The sequence below is a fragment of the Eufriesea mexicana genome, unplaced genomic scaffold, assembly GCF_001483705.2.
Source record: "Eufriesea mexicana isolate 0111107269 unplaced genomic scaffold, ASM148370v2 scaffold8777, whole genome shotgun sequence".
Classification (NCBI taxonomy): Eukaryota; Metazoa; Arthropoda; class Insecta; order Hymenoptera; family Apidae; genus Eufriesea; species Eufriesea mexicana.
This window is the reverse complement of record NW_016916521.1, coordinates 45,805-68,701: the sequence shown is the minus strand read 5'-3', so window position 1 is coordinate 68,701 and position 22,897 is coordinate 45,805. Positions and strand designations below refer to the sequence as shown.

General features: G+C 36.8%; 2 protein-coding genes across 5 annotated transcripts in view; one reads left to right on the top strand and one right to left on the bottom strand.

Annotated features, from left to right (window-relative positions):
• The window catches only part of Pur-alpha (Purine-rich binding protein-alpha), a 29,299-nt gene extending 11,652 nt beyond the window's left edge, over window positions 1-17,647 (top strand). For 2 of the 4 annotated variants that reach the window (XM_017907664.1, XM_017907663.1), the window contains 6 exons: window positions 5,309-5,427; window positions 5,548-5,650; window positions 6,549-6,679; window positions 6,931-7,158; window positions 7,703-7,882; window positions 17,037-17,647. In XM_017907664.1, the coding sequence (XP_017763153.1) occupies window positions 5,309-5,427; window positions 5,548-5,650; window positions 6,549-6,679; window positions 6,931-7,158; window positions 7,703-7,882; window positions 17,037-17,348 (1,073 nt within the window). In that variant the 3' untranslated portion in view covers window positions 17,349-17,647. Of the gene's footprint in view, window positions 1-5,308; window positions 5,428-5,547; window positions 5,651-6,548; window positions 6,680-6,930; window positions 7,159-7,702; window positions 11,341-17,036 lie in introns of those variants that run through there. The other 2 variants (XM_017907665.1, XM_017907666.1) reach the window with 2 other exon arrangements.
• Window positions 17,648-18,510: 863 nt separating this feature from the next.
• LOC108552959 (uncharacterized) lies at window positions 18,511-19,623 on the bottom strand. Its single transcript, XM_017907667.1, has 2 exons — window positions 19,408-19,623; window positions 18,511-19,341 (listed from the first exon to the last, which is right to left on the bottom strand). The coding sequence occupies exons 1-2, from the start codon at window positions 19,621-19,623 to the stop codon at window positions 18,511-18,513; spliced, it is 1,047 nt and encodes a 348-aa protein (XP_017763156.1).
• Between the last annotated feature and the right edge of the window lie 3,274 nt (window positions 19,624-22,897).

Below are 22,897 nucleotides of genomic sequence, written 5' to 3'. Positions count from 1 at the left end.
GTTCGAACAAACCGGAAAAGGAAGAGAAAAGAGCGTTTAATAGTTCATTAGAGAAGGTGAAATCTCTACTCGATGCTTTGTATATCTAAATCGATGCAGTTGACTCGTCTCTGTTGTTGGAGTCATCGAATCGTCACCCAAATTTAAAAACAAGAACCCTCCAGTTGCTGAGCCCATCTGGAATCATTGAATCGTCCATTAGAGGAAATCTTGTACCCCAAATTTTAAAACAAGAACCCTTCAATCGACACAGTTGCTCATCCCACCTGGAATCATCGATTATGGAAAATCTTCTACCCCAAATTTAAAAAGAAGAACCCTTCAGTTGATAGAGTTGCTCGTGACATCTGGAATCATCGTATCATCGACTAGAGGAAATCTTGTACCCTAACTTTAAAAACAGGAACCCTTCAGTCGACGCAGTGACTTGTCCCTGCTATTGCAATCATCGACCAGAGGAAATCTTGTACCCCAACTTTGAAAGCAAGAACCCTTCGATGATTACAGGTTCTCCCATCTGGAGTCATCGAATCATCGAATCGTCGACTAGAGGAAGTCTCGTACCCCGCATATAAGAAAAGAAAGAAGTCGGGAAAAGGATGATTGAATGATAAAAATGCTTTTTATCCGCCATCCCTGCGTGACTAGCGCAGGGTACAGAGGAAGAGTCTTGGAGGTTAGGGTTGGCGCGTGGAAGGCAGAGCAGCCGTGGTCGGCCGCGGTCGTTCATGGAAACGACGTCCCGGCGGAGGCGGTGGTGTCGGGCGAGCGTAGAAGGGAGAACGGAAATATGCAGTTCGTATTGAGGCAGGTCGGTGCAGCGCCACGAGTCGCGCTCCAGGCGCAGAGATCAATGCACCCGCCCCCTTCGTGCCTAGCCGTCGTCGACGTCCACGTCGGGTCCGCCTCGTAAATCCGCGAGCGACCGGGATGCGTCCACGGGAACGTGATCGCGATGAAATTCCTCCGGTGGATCTCTAGTCTCGAGAGTGCGACCGGAAGAATGGGAGAGGACGTGCCGGTTACGTAAGCAGGCACGCGAGAGCGAGGTGTGTCGTCGCGTGAAGAGACCCCGATGAAGAGGATGCTCTGTCGGGGCTGAGGTTCCGATAGACGTTAAATGAGTGCTCGTGGAGGATTCCCAGGGAGACAACAAGCTGAGCAACAACACCTAGCCCATGATCTCCGAAGACAACACTGGCTGACTCCATTGCAGCGATAATCCGTCGAGGATAAAGACAAGAATAAAGTCTTGCCAAAGAATAGGGATGAGACCCAAAGGAGTGAGACTCGGACTGTAATCGTCTGAAAATTCTACCGGAATCACCATGTTAACGAGGAACTGTAGTCTCGGGATCACAAGACTGCAGGCGTCCCGTTTCTCGCGAGAGATGTTGATCCGTAGCTCATAGTCACCGCTGGACCATGGTGGAACCGGACTCGCCCGCGTCTCCTGATAGTAAACGGTGACCTAGCGGTGCGACGGAGGCGAGGGCGGTGTTCGGAGCTGGCTTTCAGAGAGAAGGCTTTTCGCGGGGGCGTAAAATGACGGACGAGCGTGTCGGGGAGCCAGGTTGCGCGGGGACGCAGCTCGGGGCCGACGAGGACGACGGTCAACAACTGGTTGGGGAGCGATGGTAGGATAAGATGACTTCACCAGTGGGCAAACCGATCGAGAGAACCGTAGGGAGAGACGAGAGGTAAATCCATGCTGCTCCTCGAGTGACTGCAAATCCGATGAGCCTGGTAGAGGGGGCGGAGGAGCAGGGGTGGGCGCGAAGAAGAGGAACGGCTGGCTAGCCTCGCTGATGCGATCATGCAAAGTCCATCGACCAGACGGAAGACGTTCCTTCTACTGTCGTTTTCGTCGGTGGCCAGGGATTAAAGAGACTGTTATGGGTGGCGAACGGAGTGGAGGGTGAGACGAGGTCCAACGAGGGTAGGACACCACCGGGGTGGGTGGAGGAAGAGGGAGAGAGAGAGAGTGCGCGAAAAAAAGACGTATCGACGGACAGAAAGGGAGAGAAAGAGAGAGAGGGATGTCGAGGAGAGAGAGGCCATTTCTTCGTGGAGTGTTCTCGACCCTGTCCCAATTTCCAGGCTCGTGATAGGGGCGGACTCGAGAGCGCGATGTTACGGATTAACCGGCTGCGAGATGAGCACCGAGCGATTGTGGTCCATTGTCGATGAAGGAAGACGCTATAAGCTTCTCGGGGATAGCAGGAATCTGTCGAAAATTCTAATCAATTGAGGGAACGTTGAGACACAGAAGAGTGGCCAGACTAGGGGAGAGATAGAGAGAGAAGGAGAAGAAAGGAGAGAAGGAGGAAGAGATAGTAAATATTAGAGACACGAGGAAGGGGTGATGAGGAGTACAACAGGGTTCAGGTGCATGAACTATCGGTAGCGTGTGTATAGGCAAGCAGAATGTTCAAGAGCAGGATATTCCAGGGCGATCTCAGCCCTGTCCCAATTCCGGGCAGCCTGCAACAGTCCAGTACGTAATAATGAGGGAAACCCTTTACAGTTAGATCGATCGTTCGACGCACGTTTCGCGCAGGGGATCAATCCTTCGGGCTCTCTGACTTATGAACATGGATGGTTAAGCGTTTCCAACTGTGCGCCATATTTTTCATCGCCTTTCTTCTGTTTATTTTTGGACCGAGGGGGTAGATTTTAGGTGACTTCATTGGTCGCTGGTGATATTCGATTGATGGAAGTATAGAAATATAGGGATGGGTTCGATCGTGATATTTACAATTAGATAGATACAATTGCGATTAGCTACCTTGGATTTTAATAATTTTGTTCGATACTGATGGGTACAGTGAAATTTTCTAGGCGAACATATGTTCGTTATCTTGGCAAAGATATTTTCTTGGTTATTGGTTAATTTTATTTTCGAACAATTGCAATATTAATTTGTAAAACTGGTAAAATGTTAAGCCTGGCTAGGGTATCGCTGTATCAGTCTCCTTCGACTCTAAGAGTTGCTCCACGTAGGAACTTTATTTTTAACTCACGAAAATATCTTTCACCAGATTACTCGTTCCTCTTTCTATTATCATAACGTCTTACCCAGTAACTTTCCAATTCTTCCTAATTATCTGCTGCCTCGTGGAATTATATTATTCAAATCATTCTCTCGTTTAAACCAAGCGAAATTAAATCTCCAAACGATAATCTTATTTTTAACATACCTACGTTTTCCCTACGTGGCCCTTTGCCAACCCGCACTCCCTAACCTATAAATATTACGCGGACTTCCGTCCGTAAAGTAAAGTATTAATTTAATAAAAAGTAAAATATTAATTCGCCTCAAACGAGCCCTGTCCCGAACAAAATCTCATCATCGTGAACCTAACCCAACCCGACCCAATCACCTAAACACCAAATCCCCGCTTGCTCTCGAAAAGCCCACACTCGCCACCTATATAATTTTGCCAATCCGAAATAACTTAATTCCCACCTAAATCCTTGCAGCAACCCCTCCAACGCCTCTCGATATCCTTTCCTCCCCTGTACAACAATTTCGTGCTCCCGTTTCGACCATGACCTACTAGATCAGGCCACCCGTCCATGGCCGAAAGACGAAGACCTACGCAGAAAGGTTAAGACGAGGCTGATAACGCGAAAAAGTAGGTAGAGGTGTATCCAGGGGGTCGAGTGGGACACCAAACAGGTCAACGACCCGTTTGGTGCAGCTGTTATTGATCGACGAGGACGAGAGAGGACTCCAGCAACATCGCTCGTCCGTTTCGCCTAACCCTCTGCCTCTCTCGCTCTTCCTGCGTCCTGGTCCTTCCTGGTCCCAGCTAGAATCCACCCTTATCCACCACGAGGCCTGGCTGCGAACGAGGCACCGTTGGTTCACCTTGTCCTCAGCCGGGTGATCGTCGAATTTCCGGCACCTCTTCGACCCAGAAACTCACCCGTAGCTCGAGGGAATCCGGCAAAGAGCTGACCCAATAAACACTGGGTGACCTCTTTCCGCACTCCCTCCGCTCACCCTTGCCTCTCTGACCCGCCACCCTTCTCCCTTCTCTACCTCCACTTCTTCTTTTTCTCCTTTTTCTTCCATCCCCTCGACAACCATAAAAACAGCCATGGCAATCGTTACAGCCACTGGTCCAGTCCCTTTTCGACCAACACGGCGATTCTTTAAGCTGTTACTTACGTTACACGCTGTGTTTTCCGCTCTGAATAGCTCTCATTGAATAGGGGATGATTTAGGGGTTGAGAGTCGAGTCAACTCTAGCAGCCCTGCGGGGAAGTGGCTACGCGACAGGGGTGAATCGGATGTGAATCGTTGTTGCTTTCTCGTTTCCAGTTGCTCCTTTCTTTTTTATTCTTCGCCGATGGGGTAGAGAATCTTTTATCATAATGGGGAGCTTCGAATGGATACGAGAACCACACGGGGTAAGGCATAATGGGTACATTTTTCACGAGTTTATGAGAATTGTTGTGCCTGGTGACTGGAAATGGATGACGAGTCTACTTCACTACTTTTGAGCATATATACGCGATTAAAAAATAAAACAAAAGTAATTTTGCAGATGTTAGGTATTGACAAAAGTTACATTTTGAAAATTTTTAGTCAAATAAATGGGAAAAGCGGTAATTTGTAACAAATTAAAAATAGATGATATATGATTGATTTTGTATATATGTATATACCTGGTAACTAAATAGGTGGACTGAAAATAGATGAAAAGTCTACTTGACCCATTTTAAGTATATATTCTTGATCAAAAAATGAAACAGAAAGCTAATTTTACAGATGTTAGTAGCTTTTGCTGACAGAAGCTACTGCATTTTGGAAATTTTTGACTACGTAAATGAAAAAGATGGTAACTTTTAATAAATTAAAAATAGTTGATATGTGACCGATTTTGTATCAATCGGTATTTCCGAATATATGCATTTAATTGGAATATGAAATAACGAAAGCCAATTTTGGTGATATTGACGAATTTTTAATTTTGGGAATTTCTGGCTAGATAGGTAGACAATGGAACAACCTGTTGGAGGCTAAAGATAGGTGACGAGCCAATATACCTGATTTTGTAACAGTCGATATCTTTGAGCACGTATGTGTAATCGGATAATGAAATAGGAAGGTAGTTTTGTTAATATTGGCAAGCTGTCAAATTTTGAAAATCTTTTTAATGTAAAAATGTGTCCCATCGTGTTCTTGCCCTGTGGTATTTGTATATAAATGGTAAAACGAGACAGTTTTATAAAAGAGTAGTTGAATCTCAGACGAGTATAGAAGATGATGTTAATTAGATCTGTATGATGATTCCAGGCCAGCAAGGTCAGCAGGGCGAACAGGAGTTGGCAACGAAGATGCTGCAGATCCAGAGCAAAAGATTCTATCTCGATGTAAAACAGAACAGACGTGGGAGGTTTATCAAAGTAGCCGAGGTATTTCTGAATTTATTCTTTGAAAGATTTACTAATTTACACGAATAAGTTCAAAATTTATTCTTTTTCTTTAATATGGGGTAAAAGAGGAACAGACACTAAATTATTTTTCGTTTGCAGATCGGCGCGGATGGAAGGAGAAGCCAAATCTACCTGGCGCTTAGCACAGCATCCGAGTTTCGGAATTACCTTTCGACGTTTAGTGACTTTTATGCATCCCTAGGTAAACCGCAATCTCCAGTTCTTGCGAAATTTATACGAGGCATCGATATATGCCTCAAGGGAGAGCCTCAAGTTTTGCTAGATAAGCCTGCTCGTGTATGAAAAATATTTGCGTTTGGTTATAAGTTGCGTTTTAACACGTTCACTGTTGCTGCGTGTGAAAATGGATTTTTATTTTAGATAAAATATGTTAAATCAGTGTAACAGGGAAAGTTGTATGTAAAGTTAAGCACCCTTTAGAACCATCGGTTAATCGTTAGGCATCAACTTTTTCAAAATTTTCCCTTTTACTAAAAAGAACAAAAAAAAGAACACTTTGATCTGTTTTTAGTAAAAAAGTATTGATTTTTCCCTGCTTAAAATAAAGAGATTCAAGATTATCAATTTTGTCACAGTTATTTAGTTTGAAAAGTATGAGATTAGTGTAACTATTTTGAAAAAAATATATTTTGTATTTTTGTGCGACAAGTTGAAGTTTTGGAGAAAATGATTTGTAACGCTGTATTTGTCCCACCCGGTAGATTAATAATTCAAAATTATTCTGATTCACATGTAGGTCAGCGGACAATGAACCTGTTAACGCTTTTATTTCAAGACAAAATCTAATTTTAACAAAAAGAAACTATGTATTAGACACGAAAAATCTTATATCTGGAAATCTTGAGGTATCTTCTTAATATTTGAAAATCTTAAGCAATATTAATTTGTTAACAAGGGATTGTTAATATTAAATTAATATCGATACATAATGGACCATGAGAGTCTAAAAACCTGAAATATTTCTTTCATATTTTTCATTTTCAAATATTAAGAAAAGATAGGTTGTAGATACTTAGAGAAATCCATATAACCAAAATTTAATTCGTGCATCTTTCCTGTTTGAACCATTAAACCCACAGGTCCACCAAACTCGGAGAACGTGCCAGACGACGGGAAACTGAAGTCGGAAGTGATGACGAAGGATAACAGGCGGTATTACTTGGACCTCAAGGAAAATACTCGCGGCCGTTTCCTGCGGGTGAGTCACCCTGTATGTACCAGCCAATGCATTTACTTTCTACGATAAATGATAAGGAAGAAAAAGTCTGTCCCTTGTGGATATCGTCTTAAGGTGAAAGGATCAACCTTTCAAGGTGGTAAAGCGTTAAAAAAAGAAAAAGATCTGCGGGAACGTTTGAAGAGAAATGGTTTATCCAGACAAGCCACTTTCACCGTGCACCTGCTTAAATTGTAAAGGAAATCTGTAAAATATTGATTAAAATAATATTTTTTGTTGCACAGGTGTCGCAGACGATCACACGAGGAGGACCTAGGACGCAGATCGCGATACCGGCACAAGGTATGATCGAGTTTCGTGACTCGTTGACAGATCTCCTCGAAGAGTACGGTACGGACGATGGCGGTTTCAAGGGTGACTTGCCAGAGGGACGGTACATGCGCGTGGATAGCAAGAATTTCTATTTTGATATCGGCCAGAATAACCGTGGTATCTACATGAGAATTTCCGAGGTGCGTGTGTATCGCTGGCTAAAAATACGGGGTGTGTCTTGACATAGCTAGACACATTTGCTTTAGGGGTGGATTCAGGGGAGAAACTACTTTGTGTCAATGTATGGCTTATTTAGCAAACGGTGTCAGATGGAGACTGTAATTAAACGTGTATGATAATCGTTAAAATCTGCTTTATAAATTTTACTTTAAACAAGTAGTAAACATTTTAAAGCTTAAGGGAAATTTAGTAAGTTATATCTCGTGTGAAATGCGTTGTATTTCTTTCATTCTCAATATTGATTTATTCGCTAGACTATGACAGTATAAGAAAATTGTAGCTTGGAATGTAGTTCTAATGAGACATACATTTACACTATCGATTTTACTGTGAAATAGAAATGTTTCTAGTACCAGTTAATTAATTGTAAAATATCAGTGAAACTATTATCGTAGAGTAAAGATTCATGATACTGTAACGAAAGCAATGTATTCTTTAGCTTAAAGAACAAGTCTAACTGGCCGAAAAGAGAAAATATGACAAGAAAAAAATATGTTTTTACAGGTGAAGGCACACTTTAGAACAGCAATCACCGTACCAGAGAAATCCTGGGCGCGTTTCCGTGATATATTCGCAGATTACTGTGAAAGAATGAGAGAAAGGGGTGCTAGTAGCAACGTCGGCATGAACAGCGGCGGCGGAGGAAATGTCTTGCCCGAGGGGAGGGGCTCGGTGGTGGCACAGGTACCATCACCATCGACCTCACAACAGCCTAACCCCAATCCAAATTTAGACTCTCCCTTAATGAAGTGAAAAAGGCTTTAACTTAACTCGAACATTGGAATTATAACCGTAACTCGTTTTCAAGTCATTAAGCGAACTAAAGGAACTTGTCAGAGTCTATGCCATCGTCATCGCCATTTTCATCGACATCGTCATCGTCATTGTCACCGTCACCGTCACCGTCATCGTTATCGCCACCGTCACTATCACCGTCACTCGTCGTCAACTAAAAACACCAAAACTCGCCCGGAATGGGTTCTATATATAAAAAAATTATCGCCGCGGAGAGTTGAAACGATCAGCGAGAGCTGGTTGTTCGGCATAGAAATTCGTAATTGCACGCAGATTCGATAGAGAAGGTAACCGACGCAATCGATCATCGTCGCGTCGACTTCCGATCTATCGACCACTACCAATTGTGGGATAAAGAGGGAAAACAAACAGGAGAAAGGAGGAAAAAAATAAACGATGAAGGATAGTGGATAAAGGAGAATAGATGATGTGTGTGTGTGCGCGAAACAAAAATAAGAAACGAGTCTGCCGCTCGTGCGATTCCACGGAAATACGCAACGACGGGATCGTGGATATATAGAATTATTGCGCGATGTCCTTAGGTGGATACGAGTTGCCATCGATTAACGTTATGAGTACTACCGTTCATTTCCTGAGCTATTCTTCTATACCATCATCGATTTCATTTGAATTCGTTCTCCGTTTGTTTTTTCTCGCTTCTAAAATTTCTTATTGGGAAATCAGCTTTCATACCGATTTCTTATTTTGCTGGTTATGGATACATTAGTTTCAATAAAATGATAAAAGAAAGACGATCAGTCAGCGGGAAATGAACCGTAGTGGAGATCACGTTACAATTGAATTTGATCGTTCAGAATTTATGAATAAATGAATAGTTGTTATATTAACGATTATGTCGCAGGGAGAAAGGAGAGCGTGGTGTGGGTAGTCGCGTTGTTAGGCTAAAATCCCGTTTTCACCGCGGAAAGCGGGCTAATCACCGTTTGACTCAACCAAAACCGGAGTAAAAGAGCGTGTGCAAAAAGTTCTCGCATAAATCTTGACAAATGGATCTTATCTGAAATCTTTCGTATACAGAACGAGCGAAACTTTGCGTATACGTGCTCCTTTCACGAAATCCATCACGTGTCCTTTTTCTTCTTTCTTTTTTTTTTTTTTTTTTTTTTTTTTTTTTTTTTTTTTTTTTTTTTTTTTTTTTTTTTTATTTCTCCTTGCGCGTGTAGCGCGCTCGCCATTTATGGCACTCGTTAAGGTTGAGTCAAAGAAGAGAAAGGAAAAAAAAGAAGGTGTTTTACCCGCCTGACGCGTGAACGTCGAATCACAATCTAGGAACCGCGACGCCGTATACACTCGTTTACAAACTGAACGACGTCTCTATTAAAAAAAGTAATTAATGAAATAATATATAAATATAGGTGAAAAGAAAAAAGATTCTAGCCGAATACGAATCCCTATAATATGTATATTATACAAAGTTAATTATGTTATGTTTTGTTTCATCGATTCGTACGGGAAAGTGCGCATGCAGACGCAGATATGAGTCTGGTGTCCGGATTATAGAGACGCCAGTACAGGGGTACAATGGTATATACACGACACAAATACGCACACATGCACTTACACGAAAGACAAATACATGTGCACTCGAAAAAGGTATACACCACACGAAACATTCGTGAAATGTCAAACAAACGTCCCATCACTTCACGACACGACACAACACACCACGAACACACACACACACACACGTGCATGCATACATTTCTACATAAACACATAGAGAAATATTCCATCATGAAAGACGAACGGTACAAGAGACGGTGTGCACGCGTACGTAATTACGTTACGTTTGAGTGACGGCCGAGTTCTAACACAATTGCATATTAGGTATGTATTATACGAATGCATATTAGGTATTTATATAGAATCTATATAACTGTATAATTGTAACGAAATGCCAATGTCCGTGGACCCAGGCAACTGTATCACCTGACAACGCGCGATCAATCGAATTGAAGGTGTTGCGGGCCTGCAGTCGCTTAGGTCCAGTCCCCTGGACACAGGAAGAGAAAAAAAAAGAAACACGTGACAAGAACAGGAAAAAAGTGAGGATAAAAAAAGGGTTGAAAAGAAAAAAAAAGAAGTATATATGATACGAACGGAAAAGAAAAGGCAAATGATAATATTCAAAGACGAACGACCGAGTCGGAAGGAGAATTAACGCAGTCGAGTTATTTCTCAATGGAAAAGGAAAATCTTAATACGCTTTGATTCTGCAACGCTGTGCTAATATCAACAATGATAATGAAAGAAAGATTAAAAAAAAAAAAAAAAAAAAGATGAAGATGAATATCTATCCGTTCTCTTGCGTTTCTTCGTGATCGAAACGATAAACGATTAACCGAAATAATAATCTAAATATATTTCGCACTGGTGCGGAATAAAAGAGAGTTGGTGAGCAGCGGAGCGGCATAGATGCATTAAACGCATAAAGTGCTATTTAATTAATGAGGACGCGTTCCGATTCGTGCGTTATCGGCGCGTTTACGTTTGAAGAGATGAGTAAAATTTTATTTATTTTTTAGCAATGAACCTATTATCTATTTCGATAAGATATTTCTTTGATTGCATTTCCTTCGAAATCGACAATTTCGGCTGGTCTGAATTTACTTAGCACGTAGGTTTTGATGATATAAATATGAAATATAAATCACAATAACAAATTCGAATACGCACGAGTGGGTGAATCAACGAGAAGATATATCCCGATCCTCTTCAATTTAAGGATAGGTTTGAATTAGATCGATGCCACGATCCTTTCAACTTCGTCGTAATCATCATCTTGTGATATTATTGTTATAGTGTTTTTTTTTCTTTTTTTTTTTGTGTTTTTTTTTTTTGACGCACCGAATCGATTATTCATAGAATACCGAATGGATATTAGCTTAGAAAAGGTTAGCAAGAAAAACAAATTATCCCTCGAAATGAAATTATTTTTGCACATTTGTCGTGTTCTTTTTTTTATCATCTTACCAAAATATTTTTACTTTCTTTTTACTCTTTGTCAAACTGTTTCGTTGAGTTCAAGGGGGTCGGTGAACCCGCAATCTGTGCACAAGAAGTATAATATTGTCCAAACTGAGCGTTCTGATGGAAACGGCAAAGAAAAGGCATAGAGGAAAATTGTTCAACTGGCGCAGATGGTATGACATATTGTGATCTATAAAAAAATTACAAATTACAAAGCATCAACAAGTAGTAGATATTTAAGATATAAAATATACACACACGTACACCTATGGTGACCTAGACACACACTGTCTAATTGATGTACGCGATCGCGTGTATAACACACACACATTAAAAACATTTAGAAAAAAAAAAAACAAAAAACAAAAGTAACACGTTATTAAAATGAGGACGACTACAGCGTACCTAACTAAATAAAAAAAGAAAAAAAAAGAAAAAGGGAAAAGAAAAAACAAAGAAACACAGAGAGTCAGAGAGAGCGAGAGAGAGAGAGAGAGCGAGAGCGAGAGAGAGAGAGAGAGTATAAGTAACAGAGAAAAAAAGATAACACAAAAGAAATCGTATAATTATAAATGATAAATAATAATTATTATTAAATAATAACGATAAACTTTCTATATGTTGAATCGTGACTAGTGAGAGAAGTACTCTATTGAAGTAAAGCAAAACAAAAAAAAAAAATCTACTATCGCCACACACGGATTAACACAGTTTATAATTGACCATTAGTTGTCTATCGAATGTTCTTTTTTCATATAGCGGAGAAGGTGATTGTTAGAGAATAGCTTGGTGTTTCGTTTGCTGTTTTACGAGAAAAAAAAAATAAAAAAAAACGTTGCGCGGTTGGTAATCGGCGAACCTTTTTACCAAATGTTGATGCGAGACACGAAAAAAGAGAGAGAGAGGGAGAGAGAGAGAGAGATTAAAAAAAAAAAAGAATGGAAAAGGAAAAAAGAAAAGCAAGAAAAGGGTAGCCGAAGATCCACACCTACGTTTATATTTGGTGGGGCTTTTGACCACTACTGTTATCATTATCACTGCTATTATCACGTAGGGTTTCCATACCAGAGCCGTGTTTCGCAAGCTGTTATAACGCGTAGAGAACCAATGATAATGCCCTGTTAATAACTAAATATACGATAATCAATCTCCCCGTAGGAGAGAAAGAGAGAGAGAGTGTGTATGTGTGACCTTTCATTAATTACACTACACTCGTTCGCTGCTGTAGCTCTCGTCGTCTAAAGGCGAAGGCGTTTTAGATAATTTAATCCAGCCCCCCCTCAGCCCCCCTTCGACTCTATCGCGCCGACGTTTTTCTCGCATTGTAAAGCGCTATTTTATTCTCGCGGCTTGCGACAGGAGATTGAACAACGCCACGGTATGAAAACCCTGCGCTCGCTGCGATTATTCTTATTATCATTATTATTATTACGATTATATTGTCATTATACTTATTATTACGATTATTCTCCTTATTATTACTATTATTACTATTAGTACCATTATTACCAGAGAGAAAAAAAGAAACACTATCAGTTTGTGTCCTGATCACGTGATCAGCCAGGACCCAGCCTCGAGCGGGCTGATTCTTTTTTTCATTTCGTTTCTCTTTACCTCTTATTCTTCTTCTTCTTTCTTCTTCTTATTCTTATTCTTATTCTTATTCTTCTTCTTCTTCTTCGACGTCGTCGTGTGTTTCTTTTTTTTTATATTATTTTTATTATTTTTGTTCGTTACAACTTTCAACCCCCCTCCCCCCATCGTTGATCACCGTCGAATCTTTTCTTCTCCATCACGCGTCGATCTTTTTCTAATCTCGTTTCGCCCCTTCCGAAATATTGCAGCGAAGAATCGTGTATCGTCCTTTCTTCGTGCGCGTTCTTTTTTTTACCTTTTTTTAATTTTTTTTCTTTTTTTTCATTTTCTCATCGAGATTTTTTTTTCCCCCCCGTTCGTTTGACAATCGGCCCACTCCAGGTCTGGCGTAGAACCGGTGTATAGAACGTACGCGCAAAGCAAACGCTATGCGAGAGAAATGGCAAAAGAAAAGAGAAAGAGAGAGAGAGAGGGGAAAAAATGTGGAAGAGCGAAAATGGCGCCAACTCGAGAGACTTCGATCGACGAGGTTTAGATATTCGTTTTTAGGTTCTCGCGATCCGACGAATCACCCTTCACTTTCGTTTCTATCTTTTTATTTTTCTTCTTCTTTTTTTCCCCATTCTTCTTCCACACGAGAAAAGAGAAAAAAAGAAACAAAAGGGAGAATCACCTTTTTAAGCGTGGCGTTTTCTTTTCTTCCTCTTATAGCGCGCTCTCGCGTGTGTGCATGCGTGCGTGTATGTGTTCATGTGCGTGTATACTCGAGATAATCGAAGAAGCGAGCTATCTCTTTACAAAAAGGGAAGTAAAGACGGAAAAAAAAGAATAATAATAATAATAAAAGGAACACGAGTGCCGATCGCGGGGATGATGCACCCTCGAAGCCATCGGAGACCAATTTTTATGATTCGCGGAGGAGAAGGAACGGTACGGATGCAAAATTTCCTTGCTTTCTGTATTCAGAAGTTTCTGTGTAAAACGTTACGTGTTGTTTGCACTCTTAAGAAAGATTGTATTTAACGGTGCAGGGTGCAACTGGACAGTTATACCCTTTTGCGGGCAGGATAGCTTTCGATGCAACATAGAAAAATTCGGACGATTTATTTCACTGCGACTAATTATGTAAAGCTACAAATGTTCTGTTAACCCTTTGCATTCGGATTGACATCCATTTGGACGTTACATTTCTTGAACAATCTGAGATTGAAGCCTGAGAATTAGATTTAATCTTGTATTCTTCAAACGATGCACACGATGGTATTAGCCTGAGAGGAACCCAATAGCTTCTAGGATCGCCCACTTCATTGTCGATACCGTACTACTGTTAGTTGGAGAAGTCTTGTAAAGTTGCTGGCCGACTGACACTGGAAAGTTGACAAATGCAAAGGGTTGATAAACCGTTAGCGTGCTTGCTAGAACATATACATATAAATATAATACATACATATATATTTTGTTCGAGGAAAGTCGTGCACTAAATATTCAAAGACATGATGATAATCACTGCCTGAAATATCACGGCCTTCGTCCATAAAGGGTTAATATTTTTGGCAACAAGTGCATAGCATTTTTCATTGAACACCGTTAAACTTTATTACAAGTGCAACTGTTGTGCCTTTTCATCACGTTGTATTGTATTGTTTCTCGATAAGCTTTTTGGTTAATCAACTTTGTAAATAGTTATAAGGAATAATAGTAGACTATTCTAGGTTTCATATATTTCACCTTAATGTCCATAGCACTTTAGCACTCTGCATTCGAACGATCCAAAAATGCGAGGAGTCGATAGATAACAGGACAAAACCAGCCCTCGCTTAATGGTTGATCGATCAGTGAGAGATCTCCTTGATTCGTCTGTAACGATATTCACTTTATCCCTTTCTATAAGACACACGAAATGTACAGTTCTGAACATTGATTTTCTATTCGATACAATACAAGCCCTGAAAGTTACCTGTACGAATCTAAATTACCCAGAAGGAACACGAGAAACGCTAACTTGCATCCATTCATCTTCGAGGTGCATCGTCCCCGGCATCGGTGAGATGTTACAAGAGACGTGACGCTAGAAACGTTTAACAGTTCGCAGCTCTTAAACGTTATTTATTTCGAGGATCGATATCAGCATAATATTAATTGTTATATAAAAAAAAAAAAAAACTAATCGAGTCAAGTTTTCAAAATGTTACGAGCACGAGGATGATCTGCCGTGGATATATGGTTCATACTAATTATTTCTTCGAATCAACGTTTTTTCGCCATAGTTTGTAATATTTTAATATATTAACTATTAAAAAAAAAATGAAATGAAATGAAAAATGAGAGAGGAGAAGTGAAAGAGAGTAAGTTCGCGACGGGGGGTGGGCGAAAGGTCGACTAGCACGTGACTTGCATGGTTCGAGTGGCTGGCACGCGATGGCGCTACTGTGATCACCGACCGGAAATCTTGCAAATCACGACTGGGGACGATCTTCCGCCTGTTCAAGCAAGGAACGATGCAGGAAGTGTGTTACTATAAAACAAAACGACAAAAAAAAAAAAAAATAAAAATGGAAACGAACCACTGGCGTGCACGTGTACACGTAAACATTATGATAAACGTGTACGGCCGTGAACGTGTATATTTGTTGGGGTTAATTGTATGATTAAAAAGGACGAAAAAATCTAAAAGGAAAAAAAAAACAAAAATACCGGGGGGGAGGGAGATAAAGGGAGAAAGAGAGAGAGAAAAAGCTAAAAAAAAAAAAAAAAAAACACTAATGATAAGGAAAATCAACATTCATTTTAAGCATAACAGCTGTCCGTCTATTTGACTTGTGTGTTCGACGAAAGAAGATAAAAACAAAGGAACTGAAAAAATGAAAAACAGTAAAGAAAAAAAAAAATAATAGAAACAGTACTACTACGGCTCACAACACGTTTGAAAACAAAACATTAAACGATAAAAAAAAGAAAAAAAATATTCATCGCCGCGATGTTAAATGTAACACGTTTTACAAGGTAACAGAGCATTTCATTTTATAACATTTCTACTGTCTATACTTTTACCTGGACATTTTCATCGTGGACGAAAAAGAAAACGAAGCGGCGGTCCATGTTATCCAAAAACCAACCCCCCCCCCTCCCCCTCGCTCTCCCACCTACACCTCCTTTTTCCGTCGATATAGCAAGTACGATTTGTACACGTAAATCGTGTGTCGCGACACGTTTTTGCTGCAAATGTTTCTTTCAACAAGGATACTTTACATTTGCGTGCTATTCTGTGTTTTTTATCTTTACGAAAAGAATACACTATATGTAATGATTAAAACAAAATATAGTATTTAAATTTTGCAACGAATATGCGAAACAAAAATATAAAATTTTTGTTACATAAATTTATTTATCGACATTTATCTTACTGTTTATTTACATTTCTGGCGTGCTCATTACGTCGGAAATAATTAGAACAATTACACTTGTAGATCCTTATATAACGTAATATTTCTCTCTCTAACGAATTGCACATATAATAAGTCGAGAAAAAAAGGAACGTTTATTGCAAACACGTGTCACAAAAATAAGCCGTAGTTGATTTTTTTCTTCTCTTTTTTTTTTTTTTTTTTTTTTTTTCTTTTTCTCGTTACTAAAGGTGCAATAAAAGAGAACAGTGCTTTTCGACGTTTGCCTTTGATATTCTAAAAGAGACTTATCATTTTTGAGATCTTATCGATGCTAAGAAATCGTCTTTAAACGTCCGCGCGAATTATGTTAAAAAAAAGAAAAATGACATTTTATATCTTCAAGGGATACCATGAGAAACTATATACATAATTACGTGCATAAAAGTATGTAGGAGGTAAAGATGTTGATCTTAAACGATTTTAATCGCTTCTGTTAGAAGAAAGGAGGGAGAAACTCAAATTTCAAAATCGAACTTGACGAAGATTATGATTAAATCAAAAGAGTACTATTACTTAAAATTTCGTGCTGAGTGCCTATTTTTTGATCATGTTATTTATGTACAAGGTGATTCATACTTTGGGGACGAACTATAGATATTTTGAAATAAAATATAACAAGAGAGTATACGTACAATTTAAGCAAAATTTATTTGTATTTTAAATTTTCGTTCAGAATACTTTACCTGAAGCATAATTTATTATCCATGAAAAACTTTTTTTTAGCATTTACTCCATCTCTTTCACTTTGCAGAGAACTGTAGTTGGTCCCAATTATGCGAATCACCCTACAGAATGAATAGAGTTCCCGGAAGAAATAACACGAATTATGAGAAATTATTTTCGATGTGATTGTAAATGGTCGAACTGTTCCCGCTATAAAGGTTCTATTTAAATCCAGTCTACTTTCTTCCCGGCACTCTGTCGTCATTTCTTTCTACAAACGACCCTTTTAAGGTATACCATTCACCTACGCATCAGAAGCTCCTGCATTGATATATTGGCTTCGACAGGTAACCCAGAAACCTGCTGGTGTAAAGAATAAAACGGAAAAGCGGCAGGCCGACCAACGGCAACGCGAGTCCTTGAAACGACGCAAATCCCTGCCACGCCAAGCAGAACCGTCCACCATCAATCCCGAAAAATCCATGTCCGCTCCTGCCTCTCAAGTCCCAACAATCACTGATATTTCGTTGTCTTCTGGTTCTGCTATAACCACATCAAGCACGAGCAAAAGCACGATGTCCGAAGAGAATATTTCTAGCGGTTCTACAGCATCACAGGAAATTCAAGGGATACCGCGCTTAGAAACTGTGCAAGTTTAAACCTGCGATGGCGTTCTGCACGAACACGCATGCGCTTAGTCGATGCGCATGTGCAAACCAAAGGCGCGAAAGGAACCAATAAGAGGTGGCGCGATCCAGTTCAGAACGCACAGCTGGAATGTATCGTTTAATTTGTTATTTTGTGTTTCGTACTTCGTGTATCGCGTTTCACGCGTAGTTTCGTTTCCCTATAAACACAGATTTATTCAAATCTTACGGGAATAGTTCGCTTGTTGATTATCGAAGCGTTTAAATTAATTTCATACGAACACGGGTTTCGAGTTACAGAGCGAATGGTGCGTGCGCGTTTATTCAAAAACGTTTGCTGTTCCAATGGAATCTTCTCGTGATAAATTTTGATGACTATTGTTTTTCTTCGTACAACTTTCTACGTACAAATTTTATCAAGTAATCAAGAGAACGATATCTTAAGGTAAATTTAATATAAATAAAAATGAAATTTGAATTTTCAATGTCATTTTCAAAGTATAAAGTTTAAAGTTGATTACATTTCAAACGCAAATTTAATATATCTGTTTTGTGTTATTAATATCGTATTGTAAAAAGTTGCCTAGTAATGTTAAAAATCTTAAAAAATATTAAGTTAGGGAAAGCATTTACGTACTCATTATTATATGTAGAGAAATGTAATTTTTATTACAAATTTTAATCCGTCAAAGGCAGTTCTGTAATGCACCATTCTTTCCACAACTTAAAAATGAAGGAACCCTATATAAGTGTTGTTAAGCAGAGAAAAGAAGTATTGAATAACTTGATCTGAGTTTCTGTTCTTTTTTTCTCAATTGTTTACGTCAAGATGGATCGGAATCGTTAAATACTTTGCTTGTTTTTGCATGAGACAGTAACGATAAGTTTTTGTAATAAAAATGTCTAGTTACTGGTTGGTTATGACCTGAGATTCGCGTATTGCAATAACAAAAATGCAAAATAAGAACTACCTGTTGTATGCGAATAACTACTTAAGTTAATTATTACATTCTGTTCAAAACTATTAAATTTATATTATGCAGCTAAACAGTGATTTAATAAAGATACTTTCTTTTGATACTACAACTTTCAAATTTTGATTTTCTTTTATTGTCTTACATCTTAAATACATAAATACATTTCTCATACTTTAATATATTATTGTACAAATACATCAGTTAATGTCATTCGAATTTAAAAGCTGTCCAAATGGTTGTAGCCACTGAGGATAATGTGACAATAATGTGATTACAGTATCATCGTCATTAATATAAATATTTTCCAATGTTCTTAATGTTGCATTTTTAGAATTATCTGTATGATGTGTGGGTTCTATTTGCAGTAAGATTATAAGAGATTGTAAATTTCTTGGATAAAGATCTAAAATATTTTTACCTTGGTTTTCACAGTACTCTTTAATATGTTTCAAAGTTGATTGTATAAAATTTAAAACTGTAGGAGCATGATCTAATTGCACAAATAATTCCTTTAAGAAAGCACATACTAATAGAAAAATATAGGAAGATTGACTAGTAAATTCAAATAATTGATTTATCAAATTTACACTCTTCGAATTGTCTACAATGTCATCTTTATTTAAACTGGTACACGATGACATGAAATTATTTAATAATGGTTGTTCTATTAATTTGCATTTTTGTGACTCATATATGGTTTCTATAGTTGAAAGTTCCAGATTTAAATTAGAACTTTTTTGCACAGCATGGCACAATAAGTATTCACTTTGATCACAAGTTTCTAATTCTGCAACTTTTAATAATAACTTTTCTACATGACTCTTATAGTAAGGATTTACAGATGTTAGACATATTAAAGCATTAGTTAAAACTAATAAATTATCATTTGAATCACAACTATCTAAGACATCATCGGTTAAATATTTCTCCAATAGATTTTTAAGTAATTCTGAAACGTTCTTTCCATCTCTGAATATTTCAAAATTATGAAAATCATCATTGATTCTACACCAATTTCGTATAACATCCTGAAACAACATTAAATTATAAAGTGATACACTATTTTTATACATTTTTATGTAAAAGGTACATACAATTATATGGAGTCGCACAGTATAACGTTGGTATGCCTCTTTTGATACCTTATATGATAATAATTTTGTTAAAGATGAACATAATGCATTGAATATGTCAATAGATGGTAAAAATTTATCTTCTTCTAATAAAGTTTTATATTCCTTTGAGTTTTCAAGATCTTTTGTAGCACTTGCACAACTACATAATATTGCTTTCAAGATCCTTTCATCCATATCTCTTTGATATCATCAAACAGAGAAATTAGTTTAGTAAGATCAGAAATAAGTAATAATACAAAATAAATCAAATAGTAGTACATAACCATCATATAAATAAATGTGTTTAGTAAATACAAAATTTCTAAACATACTTACTTAGGTTATATCATTAAACATTACATATAAATATTGTTGCATCTCTTTACAGACGTAATTAATTTCATTATTATAAACTGATAAATTCATTATAAATATCACAACAAATATGTTACATTTTATTCTTTCCCGAAAAAATATTCAGTCCACATTATTTAAGGGGTGTGATGAAAAACCATTACTAACACTTTCTCTTTCAAATTTAACATATAACATTTAACAGTATAAAAGTAAAAACATATTAAATTCTTAAAAGGTGTTTAAATATGTACAATATGTAAACAATAATGATAACTATTTTATATTCTATGTATTACATAAAAAATATATTTTAATATATTTAACAAAATTATTTTTTTTGTCTTGAACCGAATCGCGATGAAATATTTAAAACGATGAACCTACAACATTTTAATATTGGCAATACTTCAATTAAGTAATATAAAAAAATGATCAATGTAAAATACTTCTATGACAATTAATAAAACCTTTTAATAATATTATATAAATGTAGTAATGGAAAAAATAATTAAAAAGAATTATATGTATAATTTGGAATTGCAGTCATTGCATTATTGGTACAAAAATGCTTCGGTACGAAATCCCTCGATTAAATATGATAATATATTTAAGATTATGCAAGATATAATCAGTAATATTGATATATCTGACATAGGTGCCAATACCCAACAGTCTACAAAGTAAGATATCAAAGACTAAATGATAATATAATAATATAAAATTTATTATCTTTGTTATTTAGCTTTATTCAGAAGTCACATATTAATTTTCACCGGAAAGTAATATTAAGAAATGCTTTTGAGCATTGGAAAATCTACGTTATACATAAATTACATGGAAGAAGAGCTAAATATAAAGCTAATTACTTTCACTGCAAAAAATTACAGAAAAAAGTGTTGAATGCGTTATCAAAAAACGTATTATTAAAATGGGAAGGAATTGTTTTATCTATGAATGGCATTACTGGCAAACCTGTAGTTTCTGTAAACGATAGAAAGACAAGGATACATTGTTCTAAATTTTTTTTAAGAAAATATTTCAAATATTGGAGTCGCTATATTACTTTGAGGAAGGAGAAAAGAATATTATTAGAGAAAGCAATTGCCTTCTACAATTTACAATGTTTAAAAAAATGTATTATAAATTGGAAAACGTTCGTGATCTTGCAGAAACAGGAAAAAGTTCTACAAAACAAAATTGACGAAGTAATGTTAAATAAATTGCCAGAGACTGTATTTGAAAATAATTTTTAATTTCAGGCACGTAAATTTTATGCATTCAAAATTTTACGGACATGCGTGAAAGCTTGGATTGATGCTTGTGAATTCCCGATACAAAGAAATAAATTAGAGAGTGCTATTGTACATTATAACAATAAATTATTCATAAAATATTTCGATGCCTGGAGGATATATCATGATTACAAAATTAAAAAATTGAATATAGAGAAACGTGTTTTAATATACAGGAAAAAAAAGTTGTTAAACCAATATTTTAAGAAATTTATTCTGGTATGATTTTTATATAGTCGATTCACGTATTGTATTCATTTTTATTCTCATTAAATTTGAGTTTTTCTATAACAGGGTATAAATGAATCTATCGCGGAAAGAATAGCGAATGAAAATGCCAAATCGTTTTATAACTTTAAACTTGCACAAAAAGCGTTCTTTGCATGGAAAGAATGGTATAATAAAAAAGTACAAAATGCGGTAAAAATATGTGAGATTAAAAAGATTTTCGAATATAGAACAAAAAATATAATCTTTGTTAATTGGCGTTTATACGTAATTCGAAAGGAATGCAAAAGAAGAAATATTTTTACAGCAAAAAATTTTTATGAACAGAAATTGGCACGTGGAACTTTAAAGAAACTCCATGATTATGCTATTTATAGAAAAAAGAAGAAAATTAGGTTATCTTATTTGAACGTTAAAAGTGAGAAAATTACTCGTCAACTACAAAATATGTACATAGAAAAATGGAAAAATGCATTGTACAGTATTATACGAGAAAAACAAAAATTAAATCAAGCAACTAAGTTTTGGGATTTGAAATTAACTTATAAATATTTTTTTAATTGGAAAGAATTTTCTCGGCAGTATAAAATAAAAAAGGCTCGCAAGAAAAAACTGGATGAAATTGCTACTGGTTTTCAGATAAAAAGATTTATTTCTCATTGGCAATCCAAGTTGCAAGACGTTTTAGATGAACGTAAAAAAGAATTTGTTGTTATCTCCATAATCGAATATAAAATTGTAAAAAAACATTTTTTAATTTGGAAAGAGTATATTGTGCAAAAGAAGAAAATGAGCAACGAAATAGAGGAAGCAATGAAATTGCACAGAAAGTTTTTGCTACAAGAAGGGCTTAAAGAAATTTTAAAAAATTCTCTTTGTAATATAGATCATCAACATGATTTGCAATTAAAAAATGCGACAATGAGATCATTAAAAAGATTTGAGATTTTAAAAAAATACTTCGATATATGGCACTCTTTAATTTATTTAAAAAGAGAATTAGAATCTGTTTGCGAAGTTACAAATGATAATGTTTGTGTTGAGTTTACACAAACTCAAACTTTGAATAATAATATGTTTGATAATTTTAAAAGTCGTTTAGTTTTACCGGAATATATGATGAAAAAAGATACAAATTCAAATACCTATAATTTATTTGATAAATTTCCGCCATAAGTCTGATTATTTAATTTATTTTAGCCCTTTTAAAATATTAGTATTATAGCCTATAAATATAAGTACTCATGCTCGTTAAGAAAAAAAAAGTATACAACGTAAATAACAAATTTCTATGTCATTTATTATAGTTCTTTATGTACATTTTATTGTATCAAGATTATATAATGTTATATAATACAATTACTATAATGTATTGAAAATTACAATGAAACATGTTAGGAAACATTCATGCAGAAATATTTACGTTTAGGAACGCATAGTGAAACGTACGAATCGTAAAAATCTCTTGAAACGCTAATATAGCGATTATGATGCATCACACGCAAGGATTTGGATTACCTGGCGTGTGGTCACAAATAGAAACATAATCTGAGGAAATTAATGTACATATATTCTACGATCTTATTCTAATA